The sequence below is a fragment of the Aspergillus aculeatus genome (assembly GCF_001890905.1).
Source record: "Aspergillus aculeatus ATCC 16872 unplaced genomic scaffold ASPACscaffold_2, whole genome shotgun sequence".
Taxonomy (NCBI): domain Eukaryota; kingdom Fungi; phylum Ascomycota; class Eurotiomycetes; order Eurotiales; family Aspergillaceae; genus Aspergillus; species Aspergillus aculeatus.
The window spans coordinates 1,620,295-1,644,300 of record NW_017962977.1 but is presented as its reverse complement, the minus strand read 5'-3'; the positions used below and the strand labels follow the sequence as shown (position 1 = coordinate 1,644,300).

At 52.2% G+C, this 24,006-nt stretch overlaps 9 protein-coding genes across 9 annotated transcripts; 4 read left to right on the top strand and 5 right to left on the bottom strand.

Annotated features, from left to right (window-relative positions):
- Nucleotides 1-68: 68 nt before the first annotated feature.
- On the bottom strand, nucleotides 69-1,633 carry ramB (bifunctional protein farnesyltransferase/protein geranylgeranyltransferase). Its single transcript, XM_020204435.1, has 3 exons — nucleotides 1,107-1,633; nucleotides 933-1,037; nucleotides 69-875 (listed from the first exon to the last, which is right to left on the bottom strand). Exons 1-3 carry the CDS (start codon nucleotides 1,334-1,336, stop codon nucleotides 185-187), a joined length of 1,026 nt encoding a protein of 341 aa, XP_020060173.1. The 5' UTR covers nucleotides 1,337-1,633; the 3' UTR covers nucleotides 69-184.
- A 580-nt stretch (nucleotides 1,634-2,213) lies between these two features.
- ASPACDRAFT_22153 (uncharacterized protein) lies at nucleotides 2,214-4,439 on the top strand (the record flags this gene model as incomplete). Its single annotated transcript, XM_020199090.1, has 2 exons — nucleotides 2,214-2,267; nucleotides 2,352-4,439. 2 exons carry the CDS (start codon nucleotides 2,214-2,216, stop codon nucleotides 4,437-4,439), a joined length of 2,142 nt encoding a protein of 713 aa, XP_020060172.1.
- Nucleotides 4,440-5,135: 696 nt separating this feature from the next.
- erg12 (mevalonate kinase) lies at nucleotides 5,136-6,755 on the bottom strand (the record flags this gene model as incomplete). The annotated part of the gene is made up of 1 exon (XM_020202296.1): nucleotides 5,136-6,755. One exon carries the CDS (start codon nucleotides 6,753-6,755, stop codon nucleotides 5,136-5,138), a length of 1,620 nt encoding a protein of 539 aa, XP_020060171.1.
- Nucleotides 6,756-10,208: 3,453 nt separating this feature from the next.
- ASPACDRAFT_111930 (3-hydroxyacyl-CoA dehydrogenase family protein) lies at nucleotides 10,209-11,385 on the top strand (the record flags this gene model as incomplete). The annotated part of the gene is made up of 6 exons (XM_020195597.1): nucleotides 10,209-10,277; nucleotides 10,335-10,517; nucleotides 10,580-10,745; nucleotides 10,817-10,837; nucleotides 10,915-11,041; nucleotides 11,115-11,385. The coding sequence occupies 6 exons, from the start codon at nucleotides 10,209-10,211 to the stop codon at nucleotides 11,383-11,385; spliced, it is 837 nt and encodes a 278-aa protein (XP_020060170.1).
- A 638-nt stretch (nucleotides 11,386-12,023) lies between these two features.
- Nucleotides 12,024-16,027, bottom strand: ASPACDRAFT_22770 (putative cation chloride cotransporter; the record flags this gene model as incomplete). Its single annotated transcript, XM_020199146.1, has 4 exons — nucleotides 12,024-14,579; nucleotides 14,633-14,798; nucleotides 14,848-15,439; nucleotides 15,496-16,027. The coding sequence occupies 4 exons, from the start codon at nucleotides 16,025-16,027 to the stop codon at nucleotides 12,024-12,026; spliced, it is 3,846 nt and encodes a 1,281-aa protein (XP_020060169.1).
- Nucleotides 16,028-16,711: 684 nt separating this feature from the next.
- ASPACDRAFT_75355 (putative amino acid transporter) lies at nucleotides 16,712-19,481 on the top strand. Its single transcript, XM_020204434.1, has 2 exons — nucleotides 16,712-18,938; nucleotides 19,024-19,481. The coding sequence occupies exons 1-2, from the start codon at nucleotides 16,875-16,877 to the stop codon at nucleotides 19,186-19,188; spliced, it is 2,229 nt and encodes a 742-aa protein (XP_020060168.1). The 5' UTR covers nucleotides 16,712-16,874; the 3' UTR covers nucleotides 19,189-19,481.
- Nucleotides 19,482-19,572: 91 nt separating this feature from the next.
- ASPACDRAFT_1852756 (pyruvate transporter MPC1) lies at nucleotides 19,573-20,937 on the bottom strand. Its single transcript, XM_020197263.1, has 4 exons — nucleotides 20,768-20,937; nucleotides 20,496-20,568; nucleotides 20,162-20,320; nucleotides 19,573-20,048 (listed from the first exon to the last, which is right to left on the bottom strand). The coding sequence occupies exons 1-4, from the start codon at nucleotides 20,838-20,840 to the stop codon at nucleotides 19,976-19,978; spliced, it is 378 nt and encodes a 125-aa protein (XP_020060167.1). The 5' UTR covers nucleotides 20,841-20,937; the 3' UTR covers nucleotides 19,573-19,975.
- A 216-nt stretch (nucleotides 20,938-21,153) lies between these two features.
- On the bottom strand, nucleotides 21,154-22,614 carry ASPACDRAFT_111923 (small nuclear ribonucleoprotein-associated protein). Its single transcript, XM_020195596.1, has 6 exons — nucleotides 22,382-22,614; nucleotides 22,278-22,286; nucleotides 22,131-22,202; nucleotides 21,628-22,054; nucleotides 21,529-21,573; nucleotides 21,154-21,468 (listed from the first exon to the last, which is right to left on the bottom strand). The coding sequence occupies exons 1-6, from the start codon at nucleotides 22,403-22,405 to the stop codon at nucleotides 21,386-21,388; spliced, it is 660 nt and encodes a 219-aa protein (XP_020060166.1). The 5' UTR covers nucleotides 22,406-22,614; the 3' UTR covers nucleotides 21,154-21,385.
- A 326-nt stretch (nucleotides 22,615-22,940) lies between these two features.
- Nucleotides 22,941-23,688, top strand: ASPACDRAFT_57200 (60S ribosomal protein uL5; the record flags this gene model as incomplete). The annotated part of the gene is made up of 3 exons (XM_020203214.1): nucleotides 22,941-23,094; nucleotides 23,223-23,472; nucleotides 23,562-23,688. 3 exons carry the CDS (start codon nucleotides 22,941-22,943, stop codon nucleotides 23,686-23,688), a joined length of 531 nt encoding a protein of 176 aa, XP_020060165.1.
- Nucleotides 23,689-24,006: the final 318 nt, after the last annotated feature.

Here is a 24,006-nt window from a genome sequence, read left to right as displayed (position 1 = left end):
AGAAGAGGGGCCCTTGATACTGATGATTCTGTCTCGGCTCACCGCCCTCGATAAGGACTACATTTCTTATCGCTCCGCTCTATCGGAAATGCGGAAGAGTTGCGATAAAACTAAGTATATACTTGAGTTTCACTGGGTACATGCAATGCAATTGGAATGGCTGAGCCTAAATCAGAATTCGCAATCATGCAGAAATCGTCGCTTCTGGTCCTGTGATAGATCGAATCCGATAATCCCAGTAGTTTCTCCGAATGGGATCATACTTTTCCTTTAGCAATGTGAGCATTTGAACCGCCTTCTGGCCTGACGTTGGCTCCGTTTCCTCTGCAAGCACATCAGCGAGCCATTCTATGGCATGGCTGCTCTTCACCTCGAAGTCGTCGTGCTTTTCCGTCACAAACTTTCCAGCAAAGTCCTTCCACTCCGCCAGGGGTCGGCCTGCAGCGCGCAGCACACCCCTCGCGTAAGACCATGGACTGCGATTCTCTGGCGCCCGGACGATTTTGGACTGGGCGAACTTCAACTCCGCGTCGACTACGTCCTCATCAACCACTGCTAGTCGGCCCTTCTCCGCGGGGGGTCCGTCACTATTTGGCATCCCTGCATCGGGCTCTCCATCACGAGGTCCGAAACGAAGCATAAAGCGGTGATTCCAGGCGGAATTGTTTCGGACGTCCGAGGTCAACAAGGCCTCGACATCCTGGATCTCACGTGGAGCATCCCACAGTTTGAAATGCCGCACCAACCAATGGCGGTAGGTCCACACGTGGTAGTTCTTGGAGTCTTGAGCAAACATTTCCATCAAGAAGTCTGCTTCCTTGTGTGGAGGCGTAGGGAAGAAGTCCTCGCGTGATACCAAGACTTGGCGATGGTGCCTGGGGGTATTAGATGTCTAAAGGTACACACGAAACGTAGAGGGTAGCTGATCATACCAAATTTGATAGTTCTTCAGATACTTGAGCGATACACCATTCAACCATTCCAGTTCGTCCTGAAGGTCTTTCCCTAAAGCAAAAAGAATCTTTGCTCGGTAAATCCTTTGTTTGGTCAGCCTTACTTTCAGTATTGCTTGGGGCTAGTCAAGAGTGAAGTTCATATTCGCTTACCATACGGTATAATGAGCGGGGTTCATTGCGATAATGTCTTGAGTCAGCTTCAACGCCCTTTCAGACATCTCGTTGGCGGCCATTACTGCGCGCAAATATGAGGTGGCTTCGAGGTATGCTTGGGGATAAGCAATGGTAGCGAGAGGCTGGGCGCCGGATTCGGAGCCATCGTTGAGAGGGATGGGTTGGATCGAAGCCCATTCGGGGTCTGACGAGTATTTGCCCTCCATTTTTGTTCGCTAGATTTGGGATAGCAACACAGTCCTGGGGGAAAGATGGACAGCTCCTGAGAGGCGACACAGCACGTCCCACAAGTAACCAATTTTAGACGATGTCGAGATTTAGTACTATGCGTTGACACAGCATGATATAATCACAAATCCTGGCACTCGCAACCACGGAGACCGGGTTAGCTGCAAAGATAGGGTCCTGTGTCGGGTTTGGCAAAGCAAATGATGCAGCTAAATTCAATCACGGGATTTTCGACCACCAAACACAGAATTTCTGTTCAGGCGATAGTACACACGAGTCTCCGAGTTCATGTACAGATGTGTTATGTAGATGATTTATTCAATTGGACGCTGCCTGCATTGATTTGGAGTGCTCTGAAATTGATAGATTGAATCGAAAGCGCAAGTGTGTTTGGGGGAATTGGAAGCTGGTGGTGGGGTATCCTCATGCCTGAGGCATCTCAAAGACAATATCAAGGCAGCCATGCATGCAATCTATTGTTCTCAATTTTTTCTCATTCTTCAATGCTTTCTTCTGCTTATCTCCACAACTGTGATTCGACCAGCGTTCAGTTGCTCCTTGCTTCTGGTCAACACTCCGATTCATGTGTCTTTCAGGGCCTCTTTGTCTTTATCATACATACTCACTGCCCAGAACTCCGGCTACTTTGGAGTTAAGTCCAGACCGCAGGATTTCCCAAAGAGGATAAAATTCCCCTACCGGCGTTGCGCCGCTGCTCCCCGCACATCCCCCCAGTCCGTCGTCACCTGCAACCGCAGCCAGCACATCCTTCCTTCTCGTTCGCCTCCCTCCTAACATGCCAACTCAATCACTAGCCTTATCCTTAACCTACCATGAGCCCGCTATTGATTGATAATGCGTCGCGTCAAGAAATCCCGTAATGGCTGTGCTAGGTGCAAGAGCAAACGGGTGAGTCGCCCTCCCTATCGGTGCTATCAGTTCCATTCCCACACCCACAGCCCACGGAAATCTAACGATACCTTCTTTCTCCAGGTCAAATGTGGAGAAGAAAGACCTCACTGCAGTCGATGCACCCGCTTAGGAGTTCACTGCCCTGGATACGTCCAGTCGCTACGATGGGTAACCAAATACCCAGACCGCAACCCTGATACAGCCCATGAGACTTCCGATGAAACTACAGCTGAGCCAAGCGCTCGATCCGATGCTAGACCTCCGGATAACTCAGGTTCCCCGGATCATGTCGACCCCCACACACAGCCTTCATTAACCGCTAACGATGGCTCTTTCAATCTCACGTCTCCTGACGCCCAGGTCGAGTCGAGCACGCTGGCACTGGGCGGCCCGCACGCTTTATGCGATAGTCTCTGGGATTTACAACAGTCCGGTACACTTCCCGAGCTCGCAGATCTATGCAATCAGACTCCGACTTCTGCCTCGGGGCCAACTCCAGCGCCTCAAGACGGCTCGATCTTCAATTTCGGATCGCCCAACCACGGCGACGATCCATTTGGTCTATCCTCCCTAGCAGCGCCCATACTGCAGGATGAACCTCGCAGCTTTTCCGGGTTCTCACCATCTACCATCGTACGCCATTATCCACCTCCCAACTCGAAAGTACCGCAACGAGACTTCACCTCGATCTCACAACCTCTAAATAACCCATCATGGACCCTCATCGAATACTATTTCAAAGAAGTGGCGGCATTGTTCTCGAGCTATGACAGCCAAATGAACCCCTTCCGATCCACAGTGTCTCGGCTCTGGGGCTCATCCCTCGCCATGTGTCGGACCATGCAGAGCATGGCAGCGGCCACCCTCGTGAACGACTTCCCCGAGTTTGGACCGTTGGGCCGAAAGATGCGCAACGAGGCCGTCGACATCATCAGCAAAGAGTCGAATCTGGACGACAAGTCCCTGCTAGCACTTCTCATGCTGGGCCAAACGGCAAGCTGGCACGATTCCAAAGACCTTGGCATCTCGTTCTTCAATCTACTACGGAACCATCTCGATACAAGACCCGAGAAGAGCCCAACAACAGGCCGCGGCAACAATCATCAATTTTTCGAAGAGGCCTTGATCTACTGGGAAATGCTCCTGTCCTTCGTCGCCGACGATTCCGCGGTCCTGTGCGGGACCACGGCCGCAGGGCCCGAGGAATCCCTCGTCCTACAGCGCGTGCCTCACCCGTGGACGGGGATTGCGCGTGACACCCAATTCACCGTCCAAGAGGTGGGACGGCTGGTGCGCCGCGAGAGAAAGCGGATGCGCTGCCGCACCTTCACGTCCCACGCCGACGTCGCACAGGCGCAGCAGGCCATCGAGCGAGCAGAGGAGCTCGAAGAACGACTGTTGGGACTCGCGCACCCTGCGGAGGCCGAGATCATCAGCCCCGGCGACGACGAGACCCCCGTGTGGCATCTCCTCACCATGGCCGAGGTCTACCGCTGCACCGGGTTAATGCAGCTATACCGCGTCTTTCCCGATCTGCTGCGTCGACGACTGCGTCCACAACGGGCCTCGGGCAGCAGCCCCCCCAGCGGCGGCGAGGATGCGTCGTCCATGTCCATGTCCATGAACAACCGCGATCCCTTCTTGTCCCCTGCGTTCGGCAACTCGCAGCACTGGTTCTGCGACCCTGCCCTTCTGCATCCCAGCCCTGGCGAAGCCCCCACCGCCGCCACGGCACCGCCGGGGCCGCCGCCGTTTGAATCCATCCCCACGCCTGCGTCGGCCTCCCAGTACGACACCTGGCTGACCGAACTCGCCCTCACCACCCTCTCGCGCCTGAAGACCATCCCGCTCGAATCCCGCACCCGGTGCCTGCAGCCGTTCCTCCTGGTCGCCTCGAGCAGCGAACTCCGGCTCCCTCGGCTTCCACCCCTAGAAACCAACCTCGACAGCAACGGTCCGAATATCTCTGCCCACGCCATCGATGTCTCCCAGACGCGTCGGTTCATTCTCGGCCGTCTCACCTCCTTCATGCATGTCCTGCCCCCGAAGCCGATCGGCGTCTGTCTGGAACTGGTACGCGAGGTGTGGCGGCGGATGGACGCCGGCGAACCGGAGGTGTATTGGATGGACGTCATGATGGAAAAGGGGTGGGAGACGACCATGGGCTGAATCCTGGGTTACAAAACACAGGCAACACTTTCACACGAGCACATGTACATATATACTTATGAGAATGAATGCTGGATACCCAGTTGATTGTATGAATTATATGAACTGCACTTTGCATGACAATCTCCGCGTAAAGAATATATCGGACAGGGTGACTTCTGTCTGCAAGGGTAACTATTTTCCCACATGGATGGTATCGACATTTGACTTCCGACAATTGAACTGTGACTCACATTGGACCAGCGTTTCAAATACCTCGATCGCGTATTGTCCCTTCTCACTCCAGCCAACACCTAGACTAACAAGATTGAATAACAAGGAAGAGGGGGGGAAAAGGCGGTTTGCGGGAGCCCGAAAAGAAAGGCAGAATATGAAGGCGTAGAAAGCAGAATGGAAACGAAATCATGGAGTTAAAAGTGGAATAACCCAAGCAAAAGGCACGCATGCCCAAGTGAAGTCCCAGGGGAATTATGATACACAGAAATGAAAAGGCTGATGAGATCGAATGGAAAGGAAAAAGTGAAAAGCATCAAGTGCTCCAGATGGGGTGATTAAACGTAGGTAGAAAAGATGCAATCATATAATGCTCAGTCCCCTGTTCAGGGAGTGAGCGGTCATGAGAAACTGCCAAACAGAAATAAGTGGCGAGATAAGGAGTTCGCAAGCGATGCAGGGGAAGACGAGTGTCAGGCCTGTTCATACTGCCCGTCTCCAAAACTTCCAGCCTTCGCGTTTTTCCTGAACGCCGACACCTACGAGTCTGTCAATACCGACGGGGCCGTCGGCGTTCTCAAACTTTTGTTGATCAATTTCCTCACCACCCTCCTCATCGGTGCCGTTGCGCAGAACTGCCGGCCAAAGGACACCGACACCGTCACCGCCTAGAGTGGTCTCGTATTTCGTGAAGTTCTCGTCGGCAAGCTTCTGCTCGAGCTGTCGTAGAGACTCCTCGCTGGCATCTGGGCGGAGAAGAGAGATTGCACATCCACCTCCACCGGCACCAGTCAACTTGGACCATCCGATGTCGGTATAGTCAACCAGCTCGCGGATTCGCTCCAGTCGCGGATGCGACACGCCTAACGACACAAGCAACCCGTGGTTAATACGGAGCAAGGAACCGAAACGTTCAAGCTCCATCTGGTCCAGAGGTCTGCCATCCGTATTCTTGATGGCGTCTTTAGCAGACACGGTCACCTTCTCAATTGCATCCAGCATCGATTCAGTCACCAGGGGATGCTCCTCTTTGAGCTTGCCCACCTTGGCAACCTCAACCGCGGTGGAGCGAGCCTGTCGCGTGTCTATCAACCAGAGGGGCAATTCGGGGAAGTTGGGTACCGGCACCACCGTGGGCGGCTTAGTGTAATCTTCGCGCCGGAAAAACACAGCCTTACCGCCTGCGGAGACCGTATTGTCTACTCCACTCGGGTTTCCATGCATACACATTTCTCCAACGAAAGCCCATCTATTGATGCGCTCAATCTGAAGCTCCGCCTCATCTGGGGGTTGGTCGGGGTGGGGACCAGCTAGGGTGCGGATTTGAAGTAGTAGGGCCGTACTCATACAGACACAAATACTAGCACTGCTACCGAGTCCAGCACCAATAGGAATCGTAGAGCGCAGGGTGTAGATAGCGCCATGACTCTCGGGAGAGCCCAGGGAGCAAAAGAGGTATAGGAATGCTAGGGCAGAGCGACTGTGGATTTTTCGTAAATCCTCCGGCGCATGGGGCGACACGTCTTGGACGTGGGGCATGAGTGCGTCGTACAACTCGGTGTCGAGAGATGTGACCAGGTCGTAATAGTACTTCTTCTTGGAGGGCTGCTTGAAGAGCTCCCATGGTAGCTCATCGATGTTCCAGGTGTGATCGAACTTGATGTCTCGGAAGTTTAAGGTGATAGTGCGCTGCGACTTGGACAGGGTGGTGACGAGGAAGTAGGAGCGGAGGGAGATGGCAGCAGCCATGGCTGCCTTACCGTGTACCACGGCATGTTCTCCAAAGACGATGACCTTTCCCGGCGCGGACACCATGAACGGCGGGGCCATGGGAGACGAAGTTTTCCGGGCCATAGCTTTCTTGATGGAGCTTGCTTCGATGGTAGGAGAGGTCGCAGGTAGACTGGAGGTAGTTATGCTGGTAGTGTTGGTGGAAGTCGTGGAGGCGGCGTCGGAGGTCTCAGGGCTATCATCGCAGACGGTAACCGTCTTAGCACGAGGGGGGAGGGATTGATCGGGAATAATGTGTAACATTGTGCGACGTTGACCGCTCTTCGTCGCTCTGAGACTACCAGGCTTGCGACGACCGCGACCGTTGTGCATTCCTGGTGGAATTGACTAATAAGGGGTGGTGGTATAAGTGTGGAGGGAGGGAGGGGCGGGTCGTGGATGGCGGAGATAGAGATGGAGATGTAAGGGGAGAGAGCAGAAAGAAGGCGCGAACGAATGTCGAGGTTGGCAAGGACAAAGTCAAGGGGGGTTAAAGGAAGGAGAGACTAGATGTTGAATCGAGTGAAAAGCATCGCGCTTTTTGTAAGAAAACTTGCGAACAAGAAAAAAGAAAAGAATTAGGGATAGAGAAGAAAGAAATTGGGAGAGAAAGACAGAAAAGGGGAGTGAGTGAGTGAGTGAGAGCGAGGGAGTTCAGCTGCAGTGAGATTCGCAAGTGCCAACTGCTACTATTGATTGGGGTTTCTTGACTGGGGGGGGAAACTCCAAAGGCCTAGGCTAGCCTGAGGTGTCCACCACCTTCTCATCCACCTCCAATCCACCAATCACACACAAAGTATTTCTCATTACTCACCGGCGGTTCTTGTTTGTCCGCACCGTGATAGGCATTCAATCTACAAACACTCAATCATTCTTTGACCCCGGCTGTCGTAGAGGCAGGCGTGATTCAAGGCTCCGGGGGTGGTGTCCATGAAGACTGGATTCTACACGGTAGCTGTGAGTCCGCCTGTAGCTTCCCTGCTGTCGGCTGAGGTGTTTTTATGCAGGATTGTTCAGGCTGACACCAGTCAGCATCACGCCTCAGCTGCAGCTCGGACCACTTAGTTATGCTTTTTCTATACTTCTAGATCCATTTGGGCCCCTCTTCCCCATGGTCTCTACCGTCGCTTGTTTTGAGTATGATCTATGGCTTACTGGTCTACGCACATAAAGCAGCATGGTGGGTGTCACTACTAGGTACACATTGTCTATCCTACCAGCATTGCAGTTGAGCCCCAACAGAGCCCGAAACTTCGAATAACATGAAGGCATGCGGAGTAAGCTTGATCAAGTGATCCTATGAGTAATAACTAGATGGCTACACCACGATGAATAAACATTCTGGGCCTCCCATCCGGGGTTGGTGTAACCATGTGTCCTGCATTGCGGGCGACAAGCTCAGTAATTTCGACTAAAGCACTGACTCATTCTGGTCTCGAGGTCTGTCAGTTCTCTCTTTCGTTCTCTCGAGTGTGCATGACAGATAGTACAAGGCTGGCTCAAAGCATACCTCCTTCCGTCACTCCATCAGAGAGCCGGTCGTCGATGCAATATCCATGGCAGCATCGCCTATCATAATCGCAATTGCTCCGCTGATAGAAGCGATAGCCATCTCGGCAACGATGGCAACGTCCACTTCGACCGTAGTCTCGAATCTCGTAACAGCGATCACGTTGACCGGCCACGGCGGTCAACAGGCTGCAACCGACAAGAAAGGACAGCCAAGAGCTGAGTTGCATGGTGGTCAAGGCGGTTTCGTTGTGATGAAGCTTGATGATCTGGAGAGATGGAAGACTTTCAACTCCCCCATGATGGGCGGTTGCAGTCCAGCTTTAAATACCCTCGAGCTGCTGCCATGATGCTCTCGCTGGACGTCGTCTGTCCGAGTGCTACAGACCTACAGCCGCAATCCAGATTGTAATCGGAATGTTTTTGGAAGTCAATCTCCCACTCGGACATTTACCTATGCAACACAAAGACCCAGGCGTCACAACCAGCTGACCGAAAAGGCTCCCGTCCTATACAAAGTCCTCTATGCCTGTAGAACACAATACTGCAACGGTGGCTACATCTTCATGGACTGATTGGCAGTAGGGTTGATGTTCGAGTCGATGGATCAGCTATGAGCATCCTCTTCGGCCGACAGGTCGAACACCTCGATTGTTGATGTCTCACTTCTCGGAGGGTACGTCTTTCTTATATTGCAATCCCCTCATCTTGGCGGTGACATTATTGTCTGCAAGTGCTACTGCAGCCAGTGAGCATCACCATGAATTTGGTCATGGTCACCGAGTTTCCCTACTAGTCCATACTTGACGACTGCCAAGTATCTTTAGTACTCGGTTCCGTTTGGCTTGCCCGACGGTATCTGACACATGTTAGCATAGCTCTTCCATCTTCATCGTATCATGCAGGATGGGCATCATTCAGCGGGATAAAATAGCAAACCCCATACGGAGATGAGAGAACTGGCTGGAGTTCTGGAGTTTCGCCAACGGACGATGACCGGCTGGGAAAGTGCAGACTATACACATCAACGCGAACGAAGCCGCTGGACTTGCGCAGAAGCGCGCAGACCAGGGCACAGCTATCATCTGCCATGTTAATGTTTCATCTCTGAAAAACTCTTCACGGCCTCTTTGCCGATAAAAATCAAGGAAAGTGGCGTCAAATTATCTGGATTTGCTGCCCGGTATTCTCGGTGACTATTTGGATGACAATCAAAATGCTACATGGGATGAGCACTATACCCTCACAGCTACTGCCAGGCCGAGTTGTTAAACCTTATCGCTTTGTCTTCATCGTTTCCTGATGTGGTTATTGCAGGACAATACCGGGTTCGTGGGTCCTCGACGTCCAGAGCATGAACCATTTCAGCAACCTGTTCCAGTCCTACCTGGCCTCTTGTTGACATACAACAGAGCCTCTTTCCCGAGCTGGAGAGATTGTCCGATAAGCCTGACTGTGAAGGGAACTTGGTCTGCTGGGGATGCGGAGGGATAATTCACGCACGGTTTGGGTTGGATCACAGCAACCATGGGCATTGCGCAAAGCCAGTCAAGAAGTATATCGAGCGGTTGCAGGTTGAAAGGTCTTGGCTAACGTTTGCGGTCTATATTCGTAGGATGAATTGAGGTTTTGGTCAAGCGTGCAGAGGCTCTATGCAAGCCACAAACCTTGATTGGAAACTGGGCAGCGCAGCAGCAGCAGCAGCAGCAGCAGCAGCAGGTGGCACTTCGGCAGCTCTGCCGCCAGTCGAAAATGAGAGATCGACGACGTTTAGCTGACAGCCGAGTTGAAGAATAGTACGTCAGAAGTGGAGGTAAATGGCCTTGTGGCTGCAAATCCTGAAGCGACTGTTTCCCCAAAATGCCAGGTGTTTTGCAGGTCTTTCCTTCACCGGAACAGTGCATGGGTTTAGGTTCGTATGATGCAGGAAATATGGTTCGTTACCGCCCGGACTGTTGACACTCTATACTTGTCCCATGACTTCGAACTCATCCCTTTCTTGAAGACTCCACAACGTGCACTATAGCCATAATGGATGAGTTCATTGATCGCCAGCCTGGAAGTATTGTCAGAGTGGAGTTCTTGGGGCCAATGCTGCTCTGGCAGCAATGAAAGGGTTTGCGGACTCAATCTATAAAGCGAGGCTTATTCTCCAGCAGAAACAACCATCTAAAAAAAGACATCTAAGCAAGATAAACCAAGCAAGATCACATCTGTTCTCACTACCTACTTATCTCAATTAACAAAGACTATCAAAGACTCGAACCAACAATCAAGATGACTCGAATCTCGAACGCTGTGACCCTGCTCGGTGCAGGCACACAAGGCTCACGTCTGGCTTACATGGTATGCCGCATCAAGATCACCATAGTTTCAGTCCGTGCTAAGACTAACTGCTCTCAGTGGTCTCGTCTAGGACGACCTGTGTACATCGTCGACAAGGACTCGAATCAGCTATCCCAAGCATCAAGCAGCATCGAGGAGCTGCGCCGCAAAGAGTCATCACCTAGTGAACACGGCCCGATTATCGAGCTAATCGCTGCTGATCTGGACAAGGCGCTCCATGAATCCTGGCTCGTTATTGAGGTATGTATTCCCGTCAGAAGCTGAGACGCCTGGTTGTGGTGCCAGTTCTAAATCTTCGCCAGTGTGTCCCAGAGGATCTAGACTGCAAACGCTCCATCATCAAGCAGCTCGACAACCAAGCCGATCCAGATATCATCATTGCGTCGAACTCCAGCAGCTACTCAATCACGGAGGTCTGTGACGGCCTGGAGTTCAGAGCTGATGATCGATTCGTGAATCTGCACTCTTGTTAGTTTCCTTTGACCGAAGACTTAAGCTCATTCAGAAATCGAACTAACAAACACATCTCATCCACTCAGTCTGGCCACCAGAAACACGGGGTCTGAGCCCTTCCCCTCCCCCTTCCTTTACAGCAACCCCCCTCCATAACAGAAAACTGATATATATCCCACAACAGTCCTCGAAATAATGGGCACCGACAAAACCCGCCCCGACATCATCCCCCGCCTCATGGACGAGTCCCGCGAGCATGGGTTCCAACCCTTCCACGTCCGCAAGGCCTCCACCGGCTACATCTTCAATCGGTACCTAGCCCGAACCCATCTTTTCAGAACTTTCCCGAACCTTTGCACATGCTAATGCCCACGGGGATATTAGGATTTGGGCCGCCATCAAGCGGGAGACTCTGATGGTGCTGGAGGAAGGCATCGCCACCCCGGAAGAGGTCGACCAGATGTACAAGGCCGTCCTGCAAACTCCCAAGGGCCCCTGTGAGCAGATGGATGTGGCCGGGCTGGACGTGATTCTGGCGATCGAGGAGCATTACGCGGAGGTCCGGTCGGGCATCCCCGACGGACCACGCAAGTATCTGCGGGAGATTGTGGACCGGGGACATCTGGGGGTGAAAACTGGCACCGGGTTTTTTTGATTATAATGAGTAGAGGAGACGGTGACCGTGTGGGTGCTTATACTTTCTGTGTACTGTCCTCCGATGTTTACTTGGCTTGAGTCTGGTTTATGTGGTTTGTTAGTAATTTTTAACGAATGGCATGTAAAGTATTTCGGTTTACGAAGTATGGGCAGTTTGGCTGGATAGCTAATACTTTCTTTTCTTGTTTTTCCTAGCATATACTACATCTCCGGCATTGGCGTTTATTTACTTTTCGTTCGTGGTCACTCCTTGGTTTCATTTCTCGGGTGTATACAAGGTTTGTTTACGCTTGCAAGGTTTTGATTTATATATTCCGTCAACGACACATGAATTACAATCAGAGTTAAAAAAAGATTATGAAGATAGGCCCCCTGTTGCCCATAATGAGCATAGGAGTTAGTATCTCTAGATCAGTAGATTTCGAATGGTTGGTATCTTCAATGTGCTGATACAGATATAAATATACATCAACGAGCTGCTATATCATACATGCGACTGCCCTTGTAATTCGGCCGTCTTCTCTTGTATTCGTTTCTTCAGTATATTCTTCTCTTCTCTCTTCTCTCTCTCTCTCTCTTTTGTTTTGCTGTCTCGTTTTCCTCAGCAACTTTTCTACAACATCAATACAAGAATCATCACAGGTTCATCGTTACAGTCATACTGTTGCTATGCACCAGCAAACAAGGCGGCAAACCCTGCCAGAAGATCTCGAGATCGCTCAGGTACGAAGCACTCGCCGCCTCATTCTGCGCCGTTCCCTCGGACGGTGATGGCAGTGTCGTGAAGATCACCGCCGTGTCTTCGCTATGTCTCACCATTAGCTCGTTCAGAATCAGGTGCTGTGCCCGGCTTGGTAGATCGTTGAACGAGAAGGGCACAGACGCCTGCTGTGGGTACCCGGTTGCGGCCGCCGCTCGCGCCGCGAAAACAGACGAGGGTCCGGAGGATGAACGGCGGGTGTAGATGGATTCAATCCGGTGGTGAGAGGCGGAGCGCGGCGGGGAGGAGCTAGCGGCGAACATGATGGACGGGCCAGCGCCTTCTTCTTCGGTGTTGACGCGGGCTTCAGGGATGGGGGAGGAGCTGAAGCGGTTGCTGGACGGTGAGCGGGATGGTTTGGGCCGCGGGAGGACGGTTGATGGTGATGGGGGAGTTTGAGGGGTTCCTGCGGGGTCTGTGCCAGTGTCGGCGGTCATGATGATCGAGGGGACCGGTTGGTCCGGGGTAGCAGATTCAGATGATTCTCTTTGCTTGGCTTTGATGGGGCTGAAGATATTCTGCTGGGAGCTTTGGTCGGGGTCATGGGAGTAGTCGTGTTGGTGATGCTCGTCTTCCTCATCAGACTCGTTATCATCCCGGTATGGTTCAAACTCCTCGTCGCTGCTGTCACTTGTGCTGGACTCGCTGGAGACGTCGTAGTCTACGAAAGCATCGAGCAGGCGATGGGTTTGCATACCCAGACTGACGCTTCCGAGGCCACGGAAGCTGGAGATTGATCGTCGTCGTTTGGACGACAGCATGAGCTTTCGCAGTCCGCCAACCAGCTGGTGCGGTGGTCGTTGGATACCATTTTCGGGGCTTTGGACAGGCCAGCTGGACATCCTCTCCCTTGAGTGGGCGATTCTACCCAGTTCGGCTTGGTCATGGGCCTCGAGAACGCTACGAGCTCGTCGGATGTCTTGCCACCAATCTTCATCCTTGAGAGCTTCGTGAACATGGTCGACATAATCTTCCGTCTCTGGAGTGATTTCGCCATTCACAATCATACGGTATGTTTTGAGGTCTCCGCAGGCAAGCCAGAACACTAAAACCTCGGCCTCGATTCTGAGCTTTTCTAACAACGCCTCAACCCTGCCCCGTTCGTCCTCCACGTCAGTCTCGTACTCAACAAATACTGATACCCGTAGCTTGTATGTCTTCTTCCAAGATGGGACGGTGTTGAGGATGCACCCTAATTGCAAGATCAAGGTGTAAGTGTCGAAGTTCGTAGTCAAGACATTTTTCTTGCTCTCAGTATCCGCGCCTAGCTCTGCACTCATCTGAATGGGCCAAAGATCGATATACTTTTTCATATGTTGTCCCTGGGGACCGGGCAGCTCGAGAGTTTCGAATCCTTTAGCCACAGCAACGTTCATGCGCAGCTTGAAGAGGAGATCCTCCAAGATAGTCACATAGCTTCGGCAGGCCATTGGTGTCTCGGGCGAGCTGTCCGTCATTAAGATTGACTCACGCGAGATGCGTCTACCCCCTGAGTCTTTTCGTCCTGAATCTCTTCGGCCTGCAAAATGGAATCTTTCCACTAAGGACCGCCCTTTACGAAACTGATCGATGATCACAATATTCGGTCGCATACCGCCAAGTCCCGCACTCAAAGCAACATTGCGAATACCCCATTCTGGTGTTGGAGAGACCGTGATGTTGACAAAAGCCTTGACTTTAGAATTCTCAACGAACTTGGTCCACGCACTCTGTTGACGCCGGGCTTCCGGCACGGCTGCGGAGAAGTCATCAGTGACAAGAACGTGACCTAGTACAAATAAGCCCCCTTTTTTCAGAGAGTTGCAGAAGGATATCATCCGAGACTGTTCCTCCAGGTTGGTCACAAATAGTAAGATCTGGGGTCGCCAGAACTTGACGTGTTCTTGCCGAAGCCGAAGCAAATACTTTCGCACTTGGTGGTAGATCAGACTCTGGCTCACATCGCCCCATGGCTTGGGCGGTGAACTATAGTGGATGAGGAGGAAGAGTAGCATCAGTATCGCAACGCAGCCTGAAGCATAGACGCCATCCACGAAAAACATGCTTGCACCGCAGACCAAGGTGCCTGTTGCTGCGGTCTGCCAGTTGAAATAGTGGAAGGAGGGGCGGAAATTCGGGGCAGATCCAATCTTCAGCAGAAAACACGCAAGGTTTGTGACAAGAAATGTCATGAGATATGTCATGGTAACGAATGAGGCAATCTGATTGATGTCAAACAGCATCGTAACCTGAGCGACTATATAGGTTATGATGATCGCGTAGACAGGTTCATCAGCTTTCTTCGTGCCCTGGCCGAAGATCCCGAGCCCTGGAAGCAGACCATCTCGTGCAATTGCTTGAAGGAGCTTGGCCGAACCGATAACTCCCATCAATGATGAGAAGAAACTGGTTGCGAACTCCCCCATGAGGATGACAGCCCCGGAGAGATTCGCCTGTCACACAATTAGCAACGCGATGATGCGTAGTCTTTTATGCAATAACTTACTACTTGTACAACATTGGCATTTCTGTAAAATGAGTCACGGGTGATGGAGGCAGCCATAGCGACAATCACCAAAGTATAAGTCACGAACGTGAGCCCCAAGCCGCACAGAGTGCCTTTTGGGATGGATTTGCTAGGGTTCTTCAGGTCCCCAGACATACTAGCACCGCTGCTGATGTGTGAGCTTCGTATACTATGGTCATCGGAGACGTACCTACGCGAAAATACCACCAGTAGCAGGGAACAAGATACCAAACAGATCCTGGAAATTCTCACGTCCTGGGAGCTGGCTGCCTGCCGCACCCTTGGTGAGCTTGGGCTTGAGATTTTCTAACAACGTCTGGAGGCGGAAGCCCGTGAACTCGACCCCGATTCTAGGGATGCTGAACGGCTTCATGAATATTGCAGATAAAGGTATGCTGAAGGTTGCGACCAGCAGGATGACCAGCAGTCCGTTGCTGGCCCTGGAAAAGATCGAGCTTCCAGCTAAACATATTCCAGTGCATAGGACCAAGATTATGGTTCCCCATAGATACTGCCACCAGAAGCCTTCTTCGAGAAAATTGGCCCAGGTGCCAGATTCTGTGCCGAAGTTCTGTTTGAAACAATCAACCAGACCCACCGCATTCATACCAGTGTTCAGCACATATCCAAGGTAAAACACAATGCCAATGGAGCCACCAAACTCGGGGCCCAGTGAGCGAGAAATCAGATAGTATGCGCCACCACCGCGGACTGTGCCATTAGTCGCGATGGCGGAAAGCGACATGGTCGTCACCAGGTTGATGGTGTACGAAATGACAAGTAGACCTTGTTTCTGTCAGTCAACCATTGGTGTGTCCAGGTACGACATGCAGTATATTTACCTAGCATTCCCAGCAGTCCAGCTTGTCCAAGGATGAACCCGAACCGGAGAAACATCAAAATACTCAAGACGTTCAATGTCGTTGGTACAAAGACTCCTGAAAATGTCCCCAGCTTGTCAGAATTGTCGGAAGCTCGGTTCTGAGCCTCGCGCTCTTTCTGGTCTACGCCAGACTCTCGGAAGGGACCTGAAGCTGGGGGTGGAGGAAGAGTCCCTGCCCTGGGAAAGTCGTGTCTTCCATCCCTGCCTTGTCCGCTCCACCACTGGGTAACATTACTGAAGAGATTGGTAGGAAGTGAGTGACGGTGCCGCTCAGGCGAACGTGAAGATGGCCTCAGCCGTTCATATCGATGGTCCTCACGATTTGGAACTGTAGTTGTTCCTTGAAAGACTTGACTACTGTGTTCCGGTGATGATTTGGTCGATTCACTAGGGTCTAATCTGGAGACATCCTCCTCAGCGGTGCGCGTGGAGAAATTGGGCCTCCGTCGAGACAGGGAGTCCGAAGAATTGGCGGCCCGCTGGTCAGTCATCGATTTCAGCGCCTCCACTCCTTTTGAGTGAGTGTGTCCGCCTGGCCTGCATGCAAGCACCACCGATAAAAATTAGGAGGGTGGGGTGGAGAACTGTCAAGTCCGGGGAAAGACTAAGATTGGAAGGGGAGGCGGACTCGGCGATAAGGAACTTACTGCTGACCCAGTCACGAGGAGAGCAATGTGACAACAGCGACAGCAGTAACCCTCGTGTAACAGAATGGAGAGTAAAGGGAAGGGAAGGTAAGCAAGTAGCACGAGATATGGGGGGGGAGGAATGAATGAATGGATGGATGCCAATCGCGTGTTAGATTAACCGTTATCTTCAAGCAAATTCATCGGGCGGCGATGACCTCATGTGCCCCCTAAACAAACAGTGCAAATCGTCTGTGCTTCTCCTCGTATTGCCTCGTTTGCGACTAAATCGATCATTCTTCCTACATATATGTTAGTTACAGCGTGGACATGATTCATCTCACCCGCCTCATCCTTTTTCGGGTTACGTTGGAAAATAGGCTGGAGACTAGCTAAGTCAACTCACAGGAGGCTTAGCTAGTTAGTGTCCCTGTCGGTCTAATGCGGTGAATCAATTGTGGCTTGCACTTATCCCCGGCCTTCTTTCGACCTTCATTAGCTATTCTTCTTTCTCTCCCTCCACACACCCACACACACACTCTCTCTTTTCTCCCCGAACTCTGCTCTTTGACCATCTCAGTCTTCTTCTCTCAAACCCGTTGTCTCTTAATCTTGGTTCACTTCCGAAAACTCAAATAGACGAATTGTTTTCGGAATTGTTCCAGGGCTTGTCTGATCCTTGCACAAGGACACTTCTAACTCATCTGCCAAAATGTCATCCCCAAAGGCATTCGACAATGGGGAGGGCTCTTCGTCTTTACGGCCCCGTTCATCGTCGCCAATTTCCACCTCTGCAATGCGGTCTAGATCCCCTGCAACCGACGCCTCAGTGAGGCATGCCTCGATCGCCCGCCTGGCGTCCCCGATTCCCTCTCCCTCCAATCATTCTTACTCATCCCGACAAGTGCCCGTACCCGTACAGTCGGCAAGTGGCACCGTCGAGGATTATCGCAAAGTCGACCATTCCTCCTCCATACCAGGTCCGGGCCATTCAATGATCTCCTCTGCTCTACAGGAGTACATGGGCAAATCGCCGCCAGCGAGAGTAGGAACTCCGCCCAGACAGACCGCGTCTCCTGCTCTACTAAACCAACCCATTCGATCGAACTACGGATCCTTTGACGGACGAGAGGACTCGGAGTATTCAGCGGGTCCTTACGAAGATCCGGAAGTTGTCAAGCGGCATCTGGTACAGCCTCAAAATGGAGAAGGCCGAGATTACTATTTCTCGGGTGATGCCGCCAGTAACGCGGACGACGAGTTCTCCAGCTTGCAGCTCCAGGGTGGTGACATAACCAGGCAGGTTTACAGATGGGCGGAAGATGCAGAAGCTGGTAATTCCCTGCGTAAACCGCAACGGAGCAGGAGTTTCAGCCATAATCGGCCTCTGCCCCAAGACGAAACCATGAACATCAACAGCATTCGTGTGCCGGGAGGGTTCCGCAGGGACTATCTACGAAGAGCTGTAGGCCCTGGGGACTCTGAAGACTCAGGTTTGCAGGTGCCCGTCAGCCAACCTCAGTTTCCGACAAGCAGCTTCCTTGAGTTCTTGACCCTATATGGTCACTTTGCGGGTGAAGAGCTAGAAGAGGATGATGAGGTGCTGGGTCCTGACGAGTACTTCTCGTCCGATACCTATGACGAAGTGGAGGGTAGAGAACCAGGTGAAGACTCGGCTTTGCTTCGCCCGGATACGGCTGGTAGAAGAAAGCGCAAGCCGCGCGGCGGCACTGGAAACAATACGGTGACAGGAGCGGCTCTCCTACTACTTAAGTCCTTTGTGGGAACGGGAGTTCTGTTCCTCCCAAGGGCTTTCTTGAATGGAGGAATGCTGTTCAGTAGCCTGGTTCTGCTGGCAGTGTCGCTTCTCAGTTTCTACTGCTTCATACTCCTGGTCAACACCCGGCTGAAGGTTGATGGCTCGTTTGGTGATATTGGCGGCCATCTTTATGGCAAACACATGCGGCGCATTATCCTTGGCTCGATTGTTCTAAGTCAGCTGGGCTTCGTGTCGGCGTACATTGTGTTTACCGCGGAGAACCTACAAGCCTTCGTCCTCGCCGTGAGCAATTGCAAGTCTTTCATTGACATCAAGTTCATGGTGTTGCTGCAGCTGGTCATCTTCCTGCCTCTTTCGTTGATCCGCGATATCAGCAAACTTGGTTTTACCGCACTGGTCGCTGATCTCTTTATTCTGCTCGGTCTGATCTATCTCTTCTACTATGATTTCCTTACCATCTCGAACCAGGGTGGTATCTCCGACATCATTTCCTTCAACCCCTCCACGTGGACGCTATTCATCGGAACAGCTATCTTCACGTACGAAGGAATTGGCTTGATCATCCCCATCCAAGAGTCTATGAAGGAACCTCACCGCTTCCCCGGTGTTCTGGCTGGTGTCATGGTCATTATCACGATTGTGTTCCTTTCCGCCGGCGCCGTCAGCTATGCGGCCTATGGTTCGGCGACCAAGACTGTTGTCATTCTGAACCTTCCCCAGGATGACAAATTCGTGAACGCAGTGCAGTTCCTCTACTCTCTAGCCATCCTTCTCAGTACCCCACTCCAGCTCTTCCCTGCCATTCGTATCATGGAGAACGAGCTGTTCACACGCAGTGGAAAGTACAACCCCTGGATCAAGTGGAAGAAGAACTGTTTCCGATTCTTCCTCGTCATGATTTGCGCATTCGTCGCCTGGGGCGGCGCCGAAGATCTCGATAAATTTGTGTCGCTCGTTGGCAGTTTCGCCTGTGTTCCATTGATCTATGTATATCCGGTAAGCTCTTTAGCCCCTGCACCGCTCTTCCCGTCCTTTGTCACTTTATCACTTGTCACTTTATCACTGACAATGTGTCACACAGCCTCTACTTCACCTCAAAGCCTGCGCTCAGTCTCGCAGACAGCAAATTGCCGACATAGCTCTGGCCATTTTCGGTGTCCTCAGCTGTCTGTACACAACATCTCTAACGCTCAGCAACTGGATCAATGGCGGCGACGTCAAGCCTCCGGGATACTGCGACTCCTGATCTGTATAGATTGCTCCACTACTTGTTTACTGATCCTCCTCTGATCCTGCCTTAACGAATTGTCCAGTACGTATATGATGGACACTTGTGATGCCCACTACTGTTGTTACAGATACATAGCTCTTCTGTCTGTTCAATTATCTTGCTTCCTTGCTTGTTCGTCGCCGTGCTTGGTTACGAGACCACTGTCAACATCAACCCAGCCCTTCCCTATCTGCTCTGGTCCTTCGACCGGTTTCTTGCCATGTTTGATATAGACTCTAGACGAGATTGCCAGTTTACGCACTATACATCACGAACCCACCAGACAATCAAAAGATCTGCGTAGACAACCCTCCTGAACAAGACTTTACGAGGAGGATGAGAACCTAACCGGACCAATATCCAATTCTAGTAGGACGCGATAGAGAAAAGAGAGAGAGCTATATACACACACAAAAAAAAAAAGAACAAAGCAACCCGCCATGCAAGAACTTGCTAGTAACGGAAAGCGGAGGAGCCGAAAGAAAGCCACGAGAACCCACAAAACCGTGTAATCAAAAGCAGCAGCAGCAGCAGCAGCAGCAGCAGCAGTAGCAACCGCAGCCCCCCTTACACACAAAGGCATGAAGGGAAATACTCCGTAAATCCCTTTCCCCCTTACCTAACTGCTATATCTTACAGGTTCCCAACACCCGTAATTCCATTCAGCGAACAACCCCCGCCACATCCGCAGCACAGAAAAAGAGGACGAGATACCTCGTAGGAAGGGAGCGAGTGCGAGAGAGAAAGGAGGAAGAGGCGTTGTCTATTGCCCGGCTTCGGTGGCTTCCTTGCCCTGCTGAGAGGCCTGGGCGAGCTTGGCTTCACGACCACCCCAGCTGTTTTTGTCCCCGAAGATCCGTTAGTTTCTGTGGTTTGTTGGGACGGTTTGACGATCATGCAGATCGGATACCGTGCTTTGGCTTCGGGTCTGAAGGGATAGAGAACTCACTTCCAGTAGTTCAGGTAGCGGTAACCTTGGGTCAGCTGGGCGGAGAAGTTGACGGCGTGGCAGGCGAACAGAAGGTAGTTCTTGGGGGAGACGGCAAGAGCGTAGCGCATGAAGGTACCGGAGTAGATCACGAGGGCACCGGTCATTTGGCCGGAGATGCTGTGGGAGGCAGGGTTTGATCAGCGTCAGGGCTCCAATTCTTGTTCTTTTGTTTATAATTGTTTCAATGTTCTTGGGGCGAGATGCTCTTCTTCGTTCACTTTTCCGTCTTGGCTGCGGGACGAAAGGTGAAGGCGCGAAAAGGGGGGGAAGGAAGGTGTTGGGTGAAACGTACATCTCGGGGTCCTTCTGGGTGTCCATGACAGCGGCGATGGGGATACCGAAGTTGGAGGCAGGGCCCCAGAAATCTGCATGATAATAAAGAGGTTAGTCGAGAACATGAACTAGCAGCTTGAAGACGCGTATGATCCCAGCTCTGCAAGCCATTGCCGTTGTGAGACGGAGACAAGCTGTTTCGTCGTCTCATCTGTCCGTCTTACTGCAGGACTTCATTGCCGGCCGATCTCGGTCAGGGCACGGGGAAGGGAACCGGGGCGCAACGCGTACGTGTAGAGCAGACATAGTCCAGAACCTTGTTGGAACGGATCTTAGCATTGATTGCCTTGATTACAGCAGCCATTTTGAGCGACGAAGGGGAGAATGAATGGAGAGGAGAGTGACGCTGAGAGGAGAAGAACGGGTTAAGAAGGCAGAGAGAGCGAGGGTTGCTTTGCTGCGCTCCCCGTCACTGCGCCGTCGCCGGGCGGAGAGGCTCGGATGAGGTCACGTGTTGGCCAGTTGCCGGAGTTCGTTGACTCCGGTCTACGGGGCTTTTGTGCAGTACGGAGTGATACGCTTTTCCTGTCCGACACAGTGAAAGAAAATAAAGCTCTGGGTCTCATTATAGTTGAATAGTACAGTGCTTGTTGGAAGAATATCTACCATTGCTTCCGCCGATCCTAGCCTTGTTGTTTTCAGTCGACCTTTTCTTATCTGAGCATCCGCACACGCCGAAACGCCTTTGCCTGATAAAATGAGGATGCTGTGCTTTCATTTGTTAAAGCTTCCATAAGCCAACCACGAGCGAGAGGTTTGAGCCTCATGCTCGACGTTCAACTCGATTTCTGCCATGCTTGAAGTCATGGTCAGATTGTACGCTATCATGCCACGCCACCTACTATCAAATCACCGTCCGCCAAACCCGGGAGGAGGATAGCCCCGGCCCTGGCCCGGAGGCTGGAAGCCCGGAGGAGGTTGGAAAGCACCCGCTGCCGCAAAATAAATGTTAGTTAACGTACTATATAGTCAAAGGATGTAGAGTTACTTACGAGGAGCACCTTGGGGCGCAAATCCAGGAGGGGGAGCGAAGCCAGCTAGATTATCGCTTAGTCAATCAGGTCAAAGACGACTAGGATAAGGGTACTTACGAGGTCCTCCAGCAGGTCCTCCGCGACCAGCAAAGCCCGGAGGCGGCGCGCCGGGGAAGCCACCCGGAGGGAAGCCGGGGAAACCACCAGGGGGAGGGGGCGGGCCACCGACGCCAGCAGCAGGGCCTCCAAGTCCGACCGGCAGACCACGTCCAGCGGGTTTGCTAATGCCAGGACCAGCAGCGAGGGTAGCGGCAGCGGCAGCGGCAGCACCGGGGACGCTTGCTCCCAAACGTGCGGAGGGGTCGGCGGGTGGGGGTCCATCAACGGAGCAAGAGACGACGTGAGTACCACGAACGATGGTCAAACCGAGGGTTCGCTTCTCTTCGGCCTCGACCAGGCTCGCGGTGGTCGACCCCGCGGCGGGCTTGGATTTCCGCTTGACGCGACGGAATTCTTCGGTGTCGGCAAGGACAAGGTTCATGTGCTGCGCAGAGATGTCAACACGCATCCAACCAGGCAAGGTCGGAGTAAAGTGTAGTAGCTTGGGAGAAAGTAAGTACCTTGTCGAAAGCAAGCATCTGTCCTGTCATTTGTCGGCCATCGTTCAAGGTAACTCTCATCCGGTAGTTGATCTGCGGTCAAAGTCAGAGCTGAATCACGGCGACCACCAGATGGCATCATTATCATCATCACGGTAGGAGACTCACGAGGTTTTGCTACAGAAAGTAAACAGTTAGCTCAGATTGTTCTATGACACTCAAGCCATCCATTATCGAAGAGAGAGGGGGTGGGGGGAGGTGACGCAGCTTACCATCTTGCCCTGCTTGTTGGCCATGTTAGGCGGTGTTTTGCGCACGAATGCGACTTGGATGGGATTCAAAGAATGGAAATGGGAGTCAGGAAGAAGGGGAAAAGAAGAGGTGCTTCTTTTCTGATTAACTTCACTCCGTGATCCGGGGGGGAGACAGCAGGCGCGCAAGTAGGTTAGCAGGCTAGCTGGAACTTTTGGCACCGACTGACTTGAGCTCGAGCCGACCTGGACTTGAGGTTCCCAACTTGCCCATGTCAGGTGAAGCGCGCGGCTCTTGCGGTCTTGGCGCCGAAGCGCCTATGCCAAGCCACTAAGGGCTCTCGCTTCCCACACGGCCAACCCACACATTTCCCTTTTCCACACTTTTCGATCCTGTCTCTCTTTCACTCAACCAGTCGACCAGTTCACGCCAAAAGCAGTCGCCATGGTAGGTTTCCTTCCCACCAGCTCAATTTTCAGCACTTTGTCCAGAATCTCTGGATTTTGCAATCGATCTCGAATTTTTCCCTCGCAAAACTATCGAAGAATACCCAATTTTCTAACATAATTTTTTTTCGCCATGCAGTCGGAAGGAAAGGACAAGAGCGCCAACCCTATGCGCGAGCTGCGCATCCAGAAGCTCGTGCTCAACATCTCTGTCGGCGAGTCTGGTGACAGACTTACTCGCGCTGCTAAGGTGCTCGAGCAGCTGAGCGGTCAGACTCCGGTCTACAGTAAGAACGCCCGATCCCGAATCCGATGAATGAAGAACGAAAAGACGACAAGGAAAAGAGGAAGGGATAGAACAAAATGCAAAGAGGGAAACAGTCGGGCTGATGGACCACTTTTTTGCAACCTACAGGCAAGGCCCGTTACACCGTCCGTACCTTCGGTATCCGCCGTAACGAAAAGATCTCCGTCCACGTCACCGTCCGTGGCCCCAAGGCCGAGGAGATCCTCGAGCGTGGCCTCAAGGTCAAGGAGTACGAGCTCCGCAAGCGCAACTTCTCCGAGACCGGTAACTTCGGCTTCGGTATCTCCGAGCACATCGATCTCGGTATCAAGTACGACCCCGGAATCGGTATCTACGGCATGGACTTCTACTGCTGCATGTGAGTGGCCCTTTCGACTCTGGGGAATACCATATCTCCCCCACCAGATTTCGTCTACGACTCGATTCCTGACATTGGTAATTCAATAGGACCCGCCCCGGTGAGCGTGTTGCCAAGCGCCGCCGCTGCAAGGCCAGAGTCGGTTCCCAGCACCGCATCAACCAGACCGAGACCATCAAGTGGTTCAAGAACCGCTTCGACGGTATCGTCCGGTAAATGCCTTTCCCTTAGGAAGTCATCTTGATTTCTCTCCCTTACGAAAGTCTTCAATGACGGGAGAAGGGAAAAGGAAGCAATTCTGAAAGGGCTATGTGCTTTTATGACGGAAACGGCACCGAACTCGGGACCGAAAAGAAGAAAAAAAATGGACAGAAAAAAGAGGGCAGGCGTTTTTCTTTCCAACTTTTTTTTGTCGCTCTGCTCTGAAACTAAATGTTTCTATCACGGCAATGAGGTTAGGCGTGTTAGAGATATGAAATTCCCCCCCAATTTTCCTCAAAGACACATCCCACTTTTTCTCTCAATGAAGGCTTT